The sequence below is a fragment of the Nipponia nippon genome, unplaced genomic scaffold (assembly GCF_047370975.1).
Source record: "Nipponia nippon isolate SJK-2023a ecotype South Korea unplaced genomic scaffold, ASM4737097v1 scaffold_8, whole genome shotgun sequence".
Classification (NCBI taxonomy): Eukaryota; Metazoa; Chordata; class Aves; order Pelecaniformes; family Threskiornithidae; genus Nipponia; species Nipponia nippon.
This window is the reverse complement of record NW_028262402.1, coordinates 2,426,837-2,444,184: the sequence shown is the minus strand read 5'-3', so window position 1 is coordinate 2,444,184 and position 17,348 is coordinate 2,426,837. Positions and strand designations below refer to the sequence as shown.

At 45.8% G+C, this 17,348-nt stretch overlaps 1 protein-coding gene across 4 annotated transcripts in view; it reads right to left on the bottom strand.

Moving 5' to 3' along the window:
* Positions 1-3,070: 3,070 nt before the first annotated feature.
* MUSK (muscle associated receptor tyrosine kinase) overlaps positions 3,071-17,348 on the bottom strand; it is a 52,812-nt gene continuing 38,534 nt past the window's right edge. For 2 of the 4 annotated variants that reach the window (XM_087742053.1, XM_009473172.2), the window contains 7 exons: positions 17,207-17,230; positions 14,011-14,099; positions 13,510-13,669; positions 12,066-12,255; positions 11,530-11,721; positions 5,867-6,015; positions 3,071-3,747 (listed from right to left, as the gene is read on the bottom strand). In XM_087742053.1, the coding sequence (XP_087598179.1) occupies positions 3,071-3,747; positions 5,867-6,015; positions 11,530-11,721; positions 12,066-12,255; positions 13,510-13,669; positions 14,011-14,099; positions 17,207-17,230 (1,481 nt within the window). The remainder of the gene's footprint in view (positions 3,748-5,866; positions 6,016-11,529; positions 11,722-12,065; positions 12,256-13,509; positions 13,670-14,010; positions 14,100-17,206; positions 17,231-17,348) is intronic. The other 2 variants (XM_087742051.1, XM_087742052.1) reach the window with 1 other exon arrangement.

Below are 17,348 nucleotides of genomic sequence, written 5' to 3'. Positions count from 1 at the left end.
GAGAAGGTCTGTCTACCATTTAATCCTCAAAGGACATCACCTTTTAGGTGCTAAGCCCTCCTGCTGGATTGCAACGCAGAAGCGATTATCATCCTTGGAGAGCGTGCTGCAGGGAGCTTCTCTGTGAGTCAGTCTTGAAATGATCTCTTTCCTCTTATAACGCAGGAAGCATTTTCCATCCCGACCTGCAGTCAGTCACTACCACACAATTCAGTGCATGCTTATAATGCAAAGGCTGGAATGCTGGACAAAGAAAACCAAATTTTCCACTCTTTTATAACTGCAGGCCCACCTTGACCTGAACATGGGGTCACTGAGAGAAGGATTTGGGCTAGGAAAGTGCAATGAAAAGGGCTACCCTTCTGAGTTTGTGGGAGTCCTTCTTTCACAAAGAAAGTGAGGGAAACTTCATAGCATGTGACATTACAGGCACCTAACTTCATCCTACATGAAAACAAGAATAAAACTGCGATCGTGGTTTCAAAGCAGTCTAGGTGGGGGAAATGGGGACCAAGCAACTGAAGCCAGTGCTGGGATACTAGAACACAGATAGACAGTCCTTCGAACTGTACATGGGTGTGTTTGTTCATGTTAGCACATGGTGCAGGTTTTACAACCTGTTCTTGCACCCTTTGCTTGGTGTAAGATGCTTTCCAGATTAGGAGGAGGTGCTGGGTACCTGGACCCACACTGCTACCCACATACAAGGTTTGACCCTGCCCTCTCTAAAAAGAGTGACAAAACCGCTGCTGCTGCGAGCACTGCAAGGCTCTTGAATTTGCACTCTCCATTACAGCGATGGAGCAGCTGCTGGGCTGTGCACTGGGGCTCAGCTCGGCAGAGGCTGCAGGCACCTCTGCTCAGCTGGGGATGCAGCTCACCCCCATCCCTCCAGACTCAGTTCCTCACCCCGCTGCTGCAGAGCGGGGAGGACAGCTGACAAAACCTAGGGGAATTTAATGCTGAGGACTGTGAGGTGGTCATAATGTGGTAACAGGAGCTATGTAAGGATCGCCAGTAATTATTTTATTTAAATTGAGGGCTTTTGGGTTCTCGAGTGTTTTTTTTTAGCATCCAGACCTCAGTAAACTGTTGTGTCATAGTAGCATGATGGCAGGACTGCTAAATGAGTAAGACAGCACTGGTCATTTTGTGCTTACTGTGCAGATATCCAAGCATTTTTAGCATTTCAATGTTTTGCAGCCCAAGGAGAGCTTTCTCTTCCTTCCCACTGTCTTGGGCAGTTGCGAGCTCTTTGCTTCAAGCGAAACTGACACCAGTGGTCTGAAAACACTAAACTATGCTCTTGTGGCCACAACCAGAATGAACTATGGTTATTTAAAAAAAAAAAAAAAAAAAAAGAAGATAAGGTTATGATGTAGCAGAGATTAGCTCACATATTACAAGAAAATAGCAGAGGAACGTATGTGCTTTCCAGTTTTCTTCTTCATAATGGTCAGCAGAGCTCTCCAGGCTTACTTTTCAGAAACCAAGGCTACTCCTGGTAGCCATACAGATGGCTGCTCTCCACTGCTGTTTCTTGGCTAGACTCAACCAGTGTGTCCCAGTTACAGAAGCCACACTGACTGCTCACTCACTGGTGCTCCTGCTCTGCGGGGATAATGCACATCCCTGGCTCTGGCTGTATTTCATATCAGTGATGAGGCTCTGGGACAACTGCTCCTCACCGCCCAAGGAACTGAAAGGTACAACCCATCCTCAGCAGAACACAATTTCTCTGCACTGAAGTATCCATTACAATTTGGAGAACTTTTAGTAGAGAAATGACATTTGATGTTTGGAGGGGGGCTGTGGACCATGTGTAACCGAGGCAGCCTCATCTTCAACCTGCAGATGGACAGTCTGCAACACTTTGTGTGCAGTGCGAACTTCCCCTTTTTCCACCTTCTCCTAACTGGCAGGTTGTCTCTGAAGGTCACTGATGGCACGCATCCACCTTCCTTACTTCTGTGCCTGTAAACTGCAGCACAAAGGAAGGTGGCCAGCAAACATTTCAGTGGGGCTTACAGGGGTTAGGAGCTGCTGTCAGGAAAGGAAAACCAGAAACAGGAGGCAAAGATAGGATGGGAAAAGGAAAGAAATAAGTAACATAACCTCCCACATTTCTGCAAGAGGGGATGTGTTTCTCCCTGCTCTCGGCACAGCGAGGACCGTACTGCAGGCAGAGGCAAATAAATACACCTTGGAGACCTACCAGACCTTTGGGCTGAATTTCTCCCTTAGCACCAAATGGCTTTGTTGCAAGGGAAGGCAGGAAAGATGGGCTGCAATGTTTGAGGTAAGCTTTTGGGTGAGATCTTAACAAACGTCAGATGAACCTCACTATGGACTCCCCACTTTTGAAAATGTAAGGCTCTGTGCTTGACAGGAGTTTGCTCATCCATGTAACATGAGATGCAGGTGGGTGCCAGTGGTCCTGCAGGCTCCTGTTTTGACTCTGTCAATGTTATGTCCATGAGTGTCAAAGAGGAGGTGGAAGTTAAAAGGAAAAAGAAAGTGGCCTATGGCTTCAGAAGCATCCTTTTTCTACAAAAGTAGGTGAGTACACGAAAGTAAAATAGTAAAAAGTATCCCCAAAAAGATTGAATTCTGCAATCTTTTTTTTTTTTTTTTAAATAATACTTGAAAATATATGAGGAAGGGAAGAAAAAGGTAAAAGCCAAGAGTGTAAATGCAGAAGGACATGGAGGGACCTATTAGGAGGGGAAGTGCCACCAGCGAAATGTTGGTTTGCTTTTCCTGGGGAACTCTGTGATCCTGGAAATGTCTAATATAGGTACTGAGCTAGCACGGCCCGCACCCTTGCCAACCCAAGGAGTCCAGGCTTGGTGGCCAGGGGTCAGCCCTGTCGTTTGGGAGTTATAGTCCCACTCAAGGAGGTATAGCCCACCATAGGGTGGTACAGTCCACACTTCTTGCTTGCCAAAGGAACAAGCTGTTTCTCCTCTCCCTAAAGCAGGGCTTTGCGTGGAGCCACTGCGTGGGAGCCCATGGGCTGGTCCGAGTCAGTCTGGACAGCTAGACACAGGGGACCCCCTGGGCACATCCCTCAGACCGATGGGGTGGCCACGGCCCTCTCATACATGCGCTCCAAGATACGGTGGATGCTGGCGAAGCCTGGCCGGTCGGCAGGCAGCTTGCTCCAGCAGAGGCGCATCAGGTTGTAGAGCTCCAGGGGACAATTGTCCGGGCAGGGGAGGACGTTCCCATCCCTCACGTAGTAGATGACCTCCTCGTGAGCCATCCCATAGTAGGGCTGCATGCCATAGGAGAAGATCTCCCACAGCACCACCCCATAGGCCCACACGTCAGACTCTGTGGTGTAGCGGTTGTAGAAAATGGACTCAGGCGGCATCCAGCGGATGGGGATGGCATCATTCTCATTTGCTTTGTAATAGTCGGCCGAATACATGTTCCTTGAGAGACCAAAATCGGCAATTTTGACCACCATGTTCTCCCCCACCAGGCAGTTCCTGGTAGCCAAATCCCGGTGAACAAACTTGCGCTCAGAGAGGTACGCCATGCCGGCAGCCACCTGCTTGGCAATGCAGAGCTGGCTGGTGCAGCACAGAGTCAGGGGGCTGGGGAGGCGGATCCGTGTGTCCAGGCTAGTGTGCACCAGGCTGCAGAGGTTGCGGGGCGAGCGGTCACGCAGGTACTCGTTGAGATCCCCATAGGCCATGTACTCGAATAGCAGGCACATAGGTTTCCCAACAGCACACACACCTGGAAGAAGATAGATGCACCACACAGGTCATTTGGGTAGCAAAGAGGGTTCTGTTGTGCAAAACCAAAAAAGTCCAAAAATACTTACACGAAGGGGAGACTTTCAACAATGCATGAAGAGACAGAGAGAAAGGTGAAGCATGCAAATACCATGAAGTTTGTGTGCATCCCTTTGTGTCTTTGAAGCTCCTTCACCAGGGATCTAATGCTGAGCTCTGTGCGAGATGCTAACAAGTCATGCAGTTGTCTGACTTGTCTGGATCCCAAGAAAAAGATACACTTTTGGTGTTCTGTTTAATTAAGAGCCCAATCTTGCTTAAGTTGGCATTTACAGAAGTATTGCCTCTTCCCAGGTGCAATTGTAAGGACATACTTTCAGGAAGCAATCTTTATAGTTCTGATCACAGTATTTTTTAGTTCCTTTGTTTGTAGTAATTATTGTACTTACACTGGTATGGGTGTAGGGGCTACACATATGCAGGAAGATTTCAGGAGTAATCACAAGGGGCATGTTCAAGGGTTCGGTGGGATACTTGAAATGCAAAGACACTCCCACTACAATCTTTTCTGTATTTTTCTTTTTTTTAAACAGCTCATGCAAAAAATGTTGGTTGAAGAAATTACTTTTGGCATGACAGATAGATACTCAAAAATGAAAGAAAGACAGAGAAAAAACAGACATCAGAAAGGAGAGATTTGCCACATCTGATAGATGCAGAACCTAGTCCCAACAAAGGGCATATGCTTGGCCCTACACCAGCTTTACTGGGACGCAGCATGTGCCCTTCGGTGGGACTAGGTTCTGCATCTATCAGATGTGGCAAATCTGTACCCTGGGGTACAGGACACCACTCCCACCAGTTTTACTGAGCATACAGTGATACAGCAAAAATATTTGTGTGCCCATTATTAAATTGCCAACCAGCAAAAGCCATTATTTAAAATGTGTTTTGCTTTCTTAGGGCCATCATTTAGCAATTGGTGATCCAACTTATTGTGAAATCTGAAATTCTTGTTGATGACCTAACACTTGAATCTTTGAGGAAAAACAGAGAGCTGCTCCCAGTGTGATAAAATCAGGATCTGACAAGTATGAGGAGTGTCTGTGAGAGCTTTATCATCTAAGCTGTCTTCAACAACGTGTCTGTTTTCTCCACACCCCCACAATGTGAAACTAGTTTGTTCCTGTACCTTTGCCTTTTCCTGACCTAAAATGTGTTGACAATAAACACAATGTTTATTTGAGTTTAGGGCATTTCCTGCTTTCCTTTTCTGTAGCCAAAGTACATGTATCAACTCAGCTTTGCCCAAACTGGGTTTTATCTATTTCCAAATTTTGTGGAGCTTCCTATTGAATAAATGAAGATCTCAGCTGCCTGTTCACAGGGATCAGATCTGCATACAACAACTTAGAGCAGGATTGCCAGCTGAAGGTGCCTAGCAACATCTACTTCAGTCAAAAAGTGAAATTTACTGAAATAAAATTTGGCCGGCAGCTTTCTTCATAGAAGAATGCCTCATGAGCAAAGCTGCGGCATTGAGACTTTCTAAAAAACCCAATAAACCAGAGTTTTCTTTCAGCTGGGAAGGGAAGGAAGAGACCATTTTGCGGTTAGCTTTTTTTGTTTATTTGTTTCATTTTGTTTTTTTAATGCTGGTGAGTGTTCAGACATCACAATAGTAAGCGGGACCCATAAAACTAACAAGACTTGTGCCTGTTTTTTTTTAAGTACTCGCAAAATAAATCACAGCTCCAGGAAGCTTATGCCTTCCCTGTAAGACATCTATGCCAATGTTATTAAACTGGAAGCAGAGCTAGGCTGCAAGATGGTCAACAGTATACTGAATGCAGGATAAGGAGGGTTTATTATGATGTACTGTCCTGTTAAGGCAACAGCATCAGACCTGCATTTTGAGACTTTTTCTGGTGGACAATTTAGCAGACCATGCAGTGGCACATAGAAAAGCTCACCTCTTTTGCAAGAGGCATTTTCCCTTGCAAAAGAGACCAGCATTGCCATTTGCATGAAGCGCCGGTCATGCATGTGTGTTCACTCCTGAACCCCACAGCAGATTTGCAGCATGCGGTACCCTGCACATGAGCGCCTCATTCAGATACCTAAAAGCTTGACAATATTCGGATTGTCAAATTCTGCCATGAGGGCTGCCTCCCTCTGAAAGTCAGCCTGCATGTCTGCGGACGCTTCCTCCTTCAGCATTTTCACTGCTACCATTGTGAAAGGCTCATATGGCAGCAGCCCTGGGGCCCTGCAGGAAGAGGGGAGAAAGGAAAGCATCAGTGATGGATGCATGCACACCAAATGTAGGCTTTGTTTCTGGTGCAAAAGGATAGGCTGACAGAAAAAAGAAAAGAAAAGAAAACAGGTGGAAAGCCCCAGCACCGACTGAAGGAACATGAACGACCATCTTCACCACTCAGGCATGTCTGCATTGCATAGTACAGAGACATTTAATTTAGCTCAGGGGACACTAAATCCAGTAGAACGTTTTTTTGAGCGCTGCTCTTTCTGCTTACAGACTCTTTACCATGATTGGTAAAGAGATAAATAAATAACAGGTTAGTAAGCAATAACCTCTCCCTGGGCTGGAGGTCACATCAGAAACTTTATGGAGGGCAGGATGGATTCCTCAGTCCAAACAATTTGCTTTTGGGGTGTAATGACTGAGTTTACCTGAGTTAAAAATAAACCTATTTTATAAGAAATTGTTGAAAGAGCTTCTTTTCACTGCTTCTTGTCCCATACCTGGCACAATGGTGGCATTGGTACAACTGGCTACTATTAGAGTGAAAGTACCAATTACAGTAAGTATATTCCCCTGGTTTTGTAAGGAAAATAGACTTTTGCCACTGTTCTCTGTGTGTGTATAGGCCGTGTGTGTGCCTGTAATTCAACAAGTTATAAACCCATTAGCTAAGTTCAGCTGAATTTAATGTTGTGGTGCTGAGGTGTAGGAAATAGTTATGCTCCTGCAAGTTTGGTGGAAACAGGTGACAGGACAGAAGGGACAAAGCGTACATGTGCCCTGTCTGAAGAACAAGGTAATGCATGAATACACCCGTGTTACAACACTGGTGAATCTTTAGCTAGACCTTAGAGACACAAATCCATAGGAAACAGAACTTCCTGATTTAGAGCAATCACAGAGTCATTTGTCTTCTTAACCACAGGTCACTAGACCCTCAACAAGTTTAATTAGATGGGCTTGCCAAAGATTTAGGCATAGCTGTGGCCAAAGAAGAGTAACTTTCCACTCTTCAAACCTCAGACGTGCATTTTGTTGCCCATGCAAATTCTTCCCAGGGGTCCTGCAGTTAAAACACACTCCTTACAGGTAGCCAGCCAGAGCCCCTGGAGAGCGGCGCCCGTTTACGTGTCGTGTTACTACACCAGCCCGACTACCCTCCCGTTGCTCAAATGCCAGGTTATTTTACTCCTCAGCAGCCCCGAGAGGAGGTTCCGATTTCCAAAGCAAACTTCCAGTTTCCTTGTCATCTACTCCAGACATATGGCAGTTGCAACAGTTGTGCTTGGATGCTGTAAATGTCAAATGTCAGAAGATGGCAGGGTGCCCATCGAGAAAGGAATCTCACAGGTGGCCAGATCGCAGCTGAGACATTGGGGCGAGGAGGTCCAGCATGCCAGAGCAGAGGAGCAGACTCCATTCTTGTCTGCTACTGCCTCCATTACAGCAAAATGTCTTCTTTTTTTCCCCTGTGCTGGCAGCAAGTTTCCAGTCTAGTAGGAGGGGAGAAGTACCAGCACCTACCAGCTGCTGTCTAATCTCAGTGCTCGAGAAAGTCAGCAGCAACAGCCTGAAGAAACCAGTAGAGCTTTTAAAAGTAAAAAGAGGAGCGCCTTTATCTCTTCCAAACAGCCTCATTGTAGATTACCACTCATCACTGGCTAGCAGACCTAGTGCAGTGCCAAAGCAGGGGCAGGCACAGCTCCATCTTGCATGCTTCCAAGAGAGAAACTCACCCCAGGCTAAAGCCTGAAATACACCCATCCATCTACTCTTCACTGAAATCCTGTAATGTAATGTAAACTAACCTAAAGGTAACTCAAGTGAGATTAAGCTCCACAAAGGCTTTTAATGGGCCTTCAGGCAACAGCAAGTAATTTCACCCTTGGTAACTCGTGCTACTTCAGCCCAGTTCTTAGCAGACCTGGGAAGATCACACTGATCTGGAACAGAGACAGACTCTGTTTGCACTCTGGGCAGAGAGCTGTTGAAGTTGACCCCTTTGGTGCCCAGAAGACAGTCTTGCACAAAGGGATAGGGGCACATCTGCAGGGGAGCAATGGGAAGCTGCTGCTCCTGAAATGAACCAGGAGAGTTCAGGCAGTGGGCCAGAACGCAGAGTGCTTTCTAGAAAAATAGGTAAATTTCGTCTAGAACTGGGAAGCATCAGCAAAAATTACCTTGGGTTTCCTGTCTCATGATTATCTAAATGCTCAGGAGAAATGTCCACTTTTTCCGCACAGGATGGACAGCAGCTGTCCTCGCCTTCTTCACCATCAATGGGTTTGTGCAATGCTGGCAGCATTTAGCTCTTAGGTACCTGCCATTCAAAGAACTAACCAGCGGTGCAGTTAGGAATTTTGCCCCGAGCCTACCTACAGAGTGCCTGACTTTAAGTTTCCAGTCAGGTTTTCTTTCCAGAGTAGTAACTGTGAAAAAACTTAGGAGCAGCTTGAACCTGTACTTGAGATTGTGTCCTGTCCCTCATCTTCCTCAGCATCACAGCTGGGTAGCTTCTGTTAGATCATTAAATGATGCCTTTAACATCTACTGAGGCTGGTGGAGACCGACCTTTACCCTATCCTTTGGAGAAATTTTTATGTGGGCAGGAGAGTGCTCTGAATTCGCAGGGGCTCATTTTGATGTGTTTTTTAATTAACATCCACACAGTTTTTCAGCTATGTTTGAGACAGCAGGTCAAATAAACACCCTTTACACTTGGAAAGAACACGAGGAGACTTCTGCCAGAGAAACTCCAACCTTAGGGACAGCTTTGTCTCTTGCAGAGACAACGAGCTGTGCCTTTGCAGTGAGGGTCCACTGGCCTGCTAGCAAAGACCCCACATCTGGGCTTTTAGGCAATCCTGGGCTTCAGGCTTAGCCTGGACTATACAGCTCCAGCTCTGGGAGACAATTTGCGTGCTGGTCTGCATTGAACTGCATGTGGCTGCTGCTCTGGTGGCATGTAGGGCCAGCATGGTCCTCCCAGGGGCAGAAGATCCTGAGTCGTCCATCACAACCCAGCCAGGACAGACCTGAGCCAGGTCCTGAGTCTTGTTTTAAGGACATATGGTAGGGCAACTGGTTACTTCCTCATCCTTTCCAGTGTGAAGCTGCCCCCAGTGAAGACAGCAGCCTTTCAGAAGAAGCTAGTAAATGATAGCCAGGCGCTTCCTGTCCTAACATGTTGCTTGACCCAGGAGTGAGTAAACACTGAATCAGGACTCACAGCAAGCCAACTGGCAAAAGCATCGCTGGCACTGTGCACAGAGCTATGTTTACGGGAGAGGGAGAAACATGAGACCAGGAGAAGTAAGACGGTTGCTATACTTAGCTCAAGATGTCCATTTAACACACGTAGACAAGCACATTTTATCCATCTGAGATGGGAAGGCAACAATTTGAGTTGTGATAGTTTCAGTAACCTGGAGGGCTGCACAGCTGGTACTACTGGATCAGTAGTCTGTGCTAATCTGCCAGTGGTGCACAGAAATGCCAGTGGCTTAAATGTTCCCTGGAAATATAAGGCCTCGAAGGGACTTTTGATAGAGATATTAGTAAAAACAAGGAAGCCCCTCAGAAGCAATATTTCTGTGGCTCCTTCCTTGAGCCACAGAGAGCAGGCATTTCTCAGGGTATGGTACTCTCCACTTTGCAAATGCTGGCTAAGAAGATGTGTTGCTTTTTTTTTTTTTTTTCCCTTCTCTTTTTCTCCCAGTTTCCACTGACAATAGCAAAAAGGTTTAATTAGAAGAAATTGCAGCACTGGGGTGGATGAAATCCACATAAAAGGTCTCTACACCACTTTAGCACTTGCTTAACCCAGCACTTTAGTGACATTTGAGTGCCCTCTGAGAGGTCCTGCTCGATGTGGGTGAGAGTCATTTCCAGCTCAGAAAGGTCTGTGCAGCACTTAAATTATATTTGAGCTCCCAGTGCAGGGCCAAAGCAGCACTTGGCAGGAAGACCCCCTGCCCTACCAGCGTACTCGCAGCGTGGCGAAGACCCCTGCCGCACGAGCGGGAAGGCGGCGTCGGGCAGGGCATCCCAAGCGCTGTGCTGAGGCTGGGACAAGGGCTGCCCTGTGCCCCTGCTCTGGCTGGTGTGCGGCAGCCCGAGCACAGCTGTGGCACAGTTCCTACAGCCTTGTTCTCAATTCAAGCTCAGACGCGTTCAGCTTTGCCATCCAGGCTAATCATCAATCACAGGCTAAGCATCTGTGATTTTCCCACTGCACACCCTTCGAACTTTGTTATTTTTAGCTCTCCCTGTATTAAATAAAAGTAAGCCTGCATTTCTTCCATTAGAAAAAATGCATCCCTTTATTAGGAAAAAAATCCATCACAGCTATTGAAACCGTTTCCCTGCTCTAACACATTTAACCTGCACGTAACTGATTTCCCAGCAGAGACATCAACAGCATAACTATAAACATTAAAAGTGTCTGCAGTTATGACTTTTTTGCAAGGAGAGCCCTTTGTCTTTGAAGTCAATAGGAGCAGTTCCACCAGGCAGGTCTTGGCCTGTGGTGGGACTCTGATAGTCCTCTGTTTTTTTTAAGGTCATCATACACTACTCCGGATACAGCTACAAAATCAGCCACGTCCCAGACTTGCTAACTGTAAAAGACAAAGAAAACCATCCTGAGTAAACATGGAACTGGACAGTCTACTTTCTTTCAGGAATTTAGGGATGGGATTTTCCAAGGAGACCAGTACTGGACAAAGATTGTCCTGCAGAAATTATGGACTCTGCCAAGGCTAAGAAGACACCCTCCATCTACCTCAGTCTAGGCAGGACTGGATTCATCTCTGGGTTTTTCAGTGAAACATTTTTCAAATTTGAAGAAGTGCATGATCTCACCTCCCGTGAGATTTAACAGAACTGGGATCTCATCTAATACCTTAAATTTAAAACAGGCAACAATGGCTGCAAATTCCAAGAATAAAAAATGAGTGACTAAAGGACACACACACACACAAAAAATGTTGGCCTAAGTGGGCTGGATTTTTAGGGGATTTTTCGTTTTGTTTGGTTTTGCCACTGAATCAAATGGAAACTGGGTCAGGACCCAACTGTAGCACGATGCGTTGCCCTCTGTGGTAATTACCAGCCAGTGTTGGTGCTATGATGGAGGACACCAAACACTGACAATTTGCAAATACTGGGAAATGCAAGAATTTCACAATAGGTCACATGTCACAGGCAATACTATTGGCAAAAACAATGATGACAAATTTAGCTAAGCTTTTACACCAGACTTTGGTATGTGAGTAAAACATTACATCTACTAGAGAGAAGAACAGAAGAGTCATTTGTGACAAAAGTTTAACAAACATCAACAGAAAGCAGTAGACCACAGAAACAATTATTCAAGCCTGAGTGTTCCATTTGGTACACATGCATTTGATCTTGGTTTGAGTGAATGAATTTACAGTGCCCAGATAAGCACTTGCCCGACTGCCAATTTGTCCCAGGTACTTCCAGATAGAGAGGACTCACACACAGGCAGCTTACCTTGCTTGGAAGACTCTCCCAAATGCTCCTTCCCCAATATCTCTCACGTATTCAATATTGTTCCTGGGGTACTCCAGACTGAGCAATTTCGGATTGAGGAGAAGGGGCATCCGCTGGTACATTGGGTTGGGGTGCAGCCGGTCCAGGAGGAGTTCGGAGGGCAGAGTGGTGAGCGTCGGTGTCTCTGACTCTCTGAAATGATGAAGCAGTTTTCAGTCAGTGTGTGCACAGCCCCCAACCAGGAGATAACTATCTGCATCTCCACCAGGGCTGGTTTCTTCCAGGATGGAAAACGGAGGTGCAGCAGGGCTGTTGAAAGAGCCTTGCAGCAAGGTGTCATGCCATATCCCCAAAAAAGCCACGAGGCCACCTTCTGCTCTGGCACAGGGACTAGCCAGAGGTTGCACTGGGCTGCCACAAGCAAAGGGAGGGCTGCTGCCCCAGTACCAGGCATTTGCAGGACTATACTCTCAGTAACAGGCAAGCCCTCTTTCAAAGCAGCATTTGTTGCCTTGAATTAAGTCCCAAGCTTTTACCTTTTTTTGTTTTTCCACTGCTTTCGCCGACGGCAGCAAATCAGGGTGACAATGCCAAGGATCACGACCAGGGCAAAGCTGGAGATGATTGAGATGATAACAGTCATGGAGTACGTAGGGGAAAAGGGAGGAGGAGGGGGGAGATTTGGAGTCTCTCCATTTGGTTTTCTTGTTCCTAGTGATAACGATGCTGTAATGCAAAGAAGATCAGAAGGTTATGCCTCTGCTAGTTTATAGGGCTTTCTCTAAGAGGTATTTACGGAGTCAGCCTGATGTCCTGGGAATTACCAACATTACAGATACAACCATATGACTGCATGAGAGGACAATACTAGGGAAGCCTGATTTGCAGGAAGCGAAACCCATTTCTGCTTGCCAAATGTGAAAACACAGGATCTGGTAAAGACCAAGGCACAGTTCCCATTGAGCTGGAAACACAATTTTGGTAAGGAATGTTTGCAAGAGTTACAGATGGGAGATCACATCTGATGGTCTCAACAGTATTCAAATATAGTAATGTCTGCAGTGGGAAAGATCAATGGTCTACAATGTGGACCACAATGTATCATGTGTCCTAAAAGGAATCTGCAGGGAGGAAAGACCAAGTAAGTACACAGCGATACTTTCCTGAAATATCCCCTTACCTCCAACAATTTTCATCTCAGTGTCTTTATGGGGCAAATACAGTAAACTAGCGTAAAATACATTTGGCTGTATTGTTAGGAAAAAAAAAATATATTCAGGTGGCCACCTGCTGAGTACTTTCTGAGACATTCTAGAAAATGTTAATCTGTACATGCAATGATTGAGAAGAGAAAGAAATTTAAACCATTATTCTTAAGGCCAGATGAACTGATACTGACTTGCGTTCCCTTAAGTCCACAGCACCCCTCTTCTCTGTGTAAGCAGAATTGTCTTATTTCCAAACACTGAGATCCAGAAACTGTGCATCTTGGATGAAATATATTTCAAAAATTGTTCTATTATTTGAACAAGAAATAACAGAAAGGTTTAGTTTCAACATCACAGAGCAAAGAAATTTCCATCTTTTTCAGATTTGTTTTTAGTTAGAATTGTTTTTTATTATTGAAAAAATCGCCAGAAGCAAAACCACTTTGGCAAATGTGTCTGAAACCCTACCTTCTCCTCAAAACACAGTGTGGCAAATCCATTTCTCATAATACCACAGGAAATTTGATTTCATCCTTTGGCCTTAATATAATCTGGGGCAAGGTGCTCAATTCGCCTATCTTCATTTTCCCATCTTTAAGGTGCATGTTACACCTCTGTTTAAAGATGTTGAGTGAATTTATGAGAAGAACCAGGACTGGCCAAATCCAGAAGACAGAACAGATCAGTGTGGCCGTGAGCACTCAGGATGCAAACACCTTGCAGGGCCCCAAAACAACCACAGTGGCAGAAATCATAAATTGCAGTTGCCTACCATCTCCGCACGGAGACACGCTGCAGTATTCCCAGGTCACGGATGGGTCTTTTGTGTAGCACCAGGGACGTTCATTCTCACCTCCTGGATTGCGACAGTAATTCTCAGCATCAGACAGCTCAGGGAAAACCTGAGGAGTCCTTCTGTGCAAATGGGGAGCCTTGAGGGAGGAAACAAATTGGATTAGTGTTTCAGTATAATTTTTCCTGCTGGTATTACCAAAACAAAACCAAACAAAACAAAGGAGGAAAGAAAGGCAGAGGTAAAACAGCTTTTCAGTAGCCTGCCAGAATGACAGAGAACGCATCTTGCCACAGGAAGAGGAACTTGCAGATTAAAATATGAAGAGGGTGTGAAACACCAGTGAACTCAAGAATGAAGGCAACCTGTCTCCCGCTCAGTCCTTCCTCTGGGACTGGGCTGCCTGGCTCTGGGAAACTCTTTGGAAAAGCAGACCTCAAGCATGGCTCTCCGTTTGGTGAGTCTCACACTGATGCACACCTGATCGCTCCACTTCTGGCAGGGAATGCCAGAGGCTGTGATGTTGACCCAGCCCTGGTAAAACTGGCCATTGCCGCTATAGCAAGTCCCTGGGGAAAAAAGAAAAAACATAGGGTCAAGGCATCTCAGACCATGTCCTGCAGCAGGGACTCACAAGAGTCAACTTCATGTCATTACATGAAAGCATGTAGCAATTAGCAACAGAAGCGCATAAAAGGACCAGACAACTGCAGGCAGGGAACTGCTTATCCTCCTGTTGGCACCTAAATGGATTTTGAGCTCAATACATAAGATCAAATCTGGCAAAACTCCAAAGAGAGAACTGGAGTTCTTTGAGACTGAGAAAATAGGCCACGTGCCTGCGATGGTTGCACTGCATCTACCCAGTTTACAGCGCTTCCACACAGAAAGTGCAGAGCAGAATCACAGTGAAGCCACCCGTGCCAAACCAAGGCAGACAGCAAATCGCAGCTCTGGTTGCATGATTCCCAGCCTGCACTCTTACAGGGGCACTAACAGGAAGACACCCAAGCTCCTGGGGTAGGTAGCAGAGGGCTAGGATTCATAAAGTCGCACGGTGGTATCCCTCCTTCCTGCCTCTCTACAATGCTTGTCCTCTTAGACTGAATGTTTGGAAACAGCCTATGGTTTCCAGCACGTGTGGAAACCACACAATGAAGGCAACTGCAGATCTGAAGAAACAGTATCAGTTTAAAATAATGATGTTCTTTGTAAAGAAGAATGTGTGGTTCACTTTCCATACATAAGGCTTACTCTGGCTGCAGAAAAATTAAGCAGAAAATTTTGAGAGGATTTTTACTGTAGGAGTATGTTCCCAAAACATAAATGTCGACACCACCTGTCCTCATAGGAGACTTTAATATGCTGGCATAATCTAGGAAGCAGGATGCAGCCTTACACACTTTAACACATGCTAGCTAATCTTACATAAACTCTGCTGACCAGGGGCTAACATTCTGGTGGATGGCATGCATTAGGGTCCACTGCATTATTAACTTTGTTAGATAAATCAACAAGCCAGCAAACACCGTTGTCATAATTTTATTTTCTATTGTGTTCTTAAGCTTGCAGCTCAGGAAAAGAAAAACAGGAGGAAACCTGACCTGTTCTAAAATAAAGATTTTTTTTAAGCAAATCTTTTTCAGCTTCATGAAAGCTTTGTATAAGTTTTGATCCAAGTTTGAGACAAAGGCTATGTGTTTTAATTTATCCTCGCAGATAAATTTCTCCTGTTTCTCCTGTAGGAGGAACATAGTAAATGCATCATGATGACTATCTGCTCTTTTCTTCCTGCATCACCCTGTGCACTCAGGATTGCAGTTACGGAGTTTTTATAGACCCTCAGCTTTCTGAACTTTCACCAGGCACCAGGCAATACACATGGGCAGGTAGAAACACCACAATGACAATGTTTGCTCCAGGTGAGTGAACTCAAACACAGGATCAAGTTCCTGTAGCCCAAGGCATGCAAACACCTCAGTATAGGAATGTCCATGGACTTCATGAGTGCACTTAACCCATCACAAATGCAAAGTAAAATGCTCTAACTTGGATTTCTTTGATATACCAGCTACCATGTTATGCCTCACATCTGCAACAAGCTATATGACCAGCACCTGTAGCTCCAAAGAGGTGTAAAATCTTGTTAAGCTGCCCTAGAACATAGTTGCATGTCTGAGCCCAGCATCTTAAATGTCTCACATTCAAAGGGAAGGAAAGCAATGCCTGAAGCCTGCCTCATGACTGAGCTAGTAACCAACATGAAAAAACTTTTGCACAGTTCTGAAATAAACATCAGTGCAACACCTTAGAGGAGCAATGTGGAGAGCTTTAGGGGCAACAGGAACACTAAGGAAGCACCCCTGAGTCCTTGGTGGCCTGGAAAATGCAGATGCTCTCATACATGGTCTTGCTACAGCGAGGACAGAGGGAATAATAAAGGTGGTCCAACTGGCCTTTAATGAATAACTTTGATGGGCAAGCTAAAAAACAGTTCGGTTCATGCTCCCCAAACCTTTGTGCACATAACAGTGACTCTAAAGTAAAAAAGAGGGGGCAATATCAGTAAAGTGTTACTGTTACGCTCCCTGATTCATGACCAAATAGTGCACATCTGTGCAATGCCACCCTGAGAAAATACTGTGAAAGCTGAACAAATAGGTCACACATTTACACGGGAGACAGAGGCCATGTACGGAACTTGCAAACATCCAAGAGGAGGCTGAAATCATCCCATGAATGCACCACTTATTTGCTGGCATCCATCCCTCGTGCTCCTTTCCCCCGGAAGGGCATGGTGGCAGTTGTGGGCTGTAAGCGTTGGGCAGTGATGCTGGAGTGCCCATGAAGTGCTAAAGTGCTTTTCTCCCATGTGTGCAGCACCAGGCACCTGGGGCTTGGGTGGCCATGTGGAGCCGAGGACTTCTCATGAAAGAAAATCCCCTAGAAGTCTCGATTTCACCTTTTTCACTTTCTCTCTTCACACAGAAAGTGCCTGCCACTGCCAAATCTGCAGACCTCGCCTGCTCAGAAGCATGGCAGGAGGAAGGCACTGTTCTTCCTTTTTCAATGGGACAAGTTCAGTGGCTGAGCTTTAAACTACAGTTGCATGTCAGTTGGAGGAGCTGGATGTGCATGTTTCAGCCGTGACCAGCAGCAGGGTGGGAGGCTGACAGAAGTTACAGCAGCACTGCAGGGAATAGCTGGGTCTCGCCGTTGGTCATGGGGAGGTCATGCGAGAAATGGCCAGACTTCAGAGATGATTGGAGGAGAGTGCTGGGGCCTTTTGGGTAATAAGGTCTTGCAAGGCCAACCTGATGTAGGTAACCATGTCAGTAACAGCATATAAGGCTGTGATGACCTCAGTGGCAGTATCAGAAATCCCAAATATGGGTAGAAAGAAGGAGGAATACCTGGAGGGTAGGGTACCACCTAAAAGCACCATACCTCTTTGATTGCCTTCAACAGTTACCAGCTCATGTTCTCCCCAAGCCCTGAAGAGCTGGAAATGTGTTTCCCCATGCCTTGAATGTGGATGCTCAGGCATTCCCTGGTAATAACCCAAATCCAGCAGCCAGGACCAGAGCAAAACACAAAAATGCTGTGCAAGCTGCATCTTCAACAAAGAATATCATGCCCACCTCTAAAAACATAGAGCCTGGAGCAGTCTACTTACTGGTTATATTCTCCTTCTTAAAATCTGTAAAAAGACAAGACAAGATGTAAGGAGGGGTTGTTCAGGTTGTGATATAACTGGGCGCTTGCTTAGGAGCATGCTATGGGAAAAAGTTCCCTCCCAGAAGTGCTTAAGCGGCTTG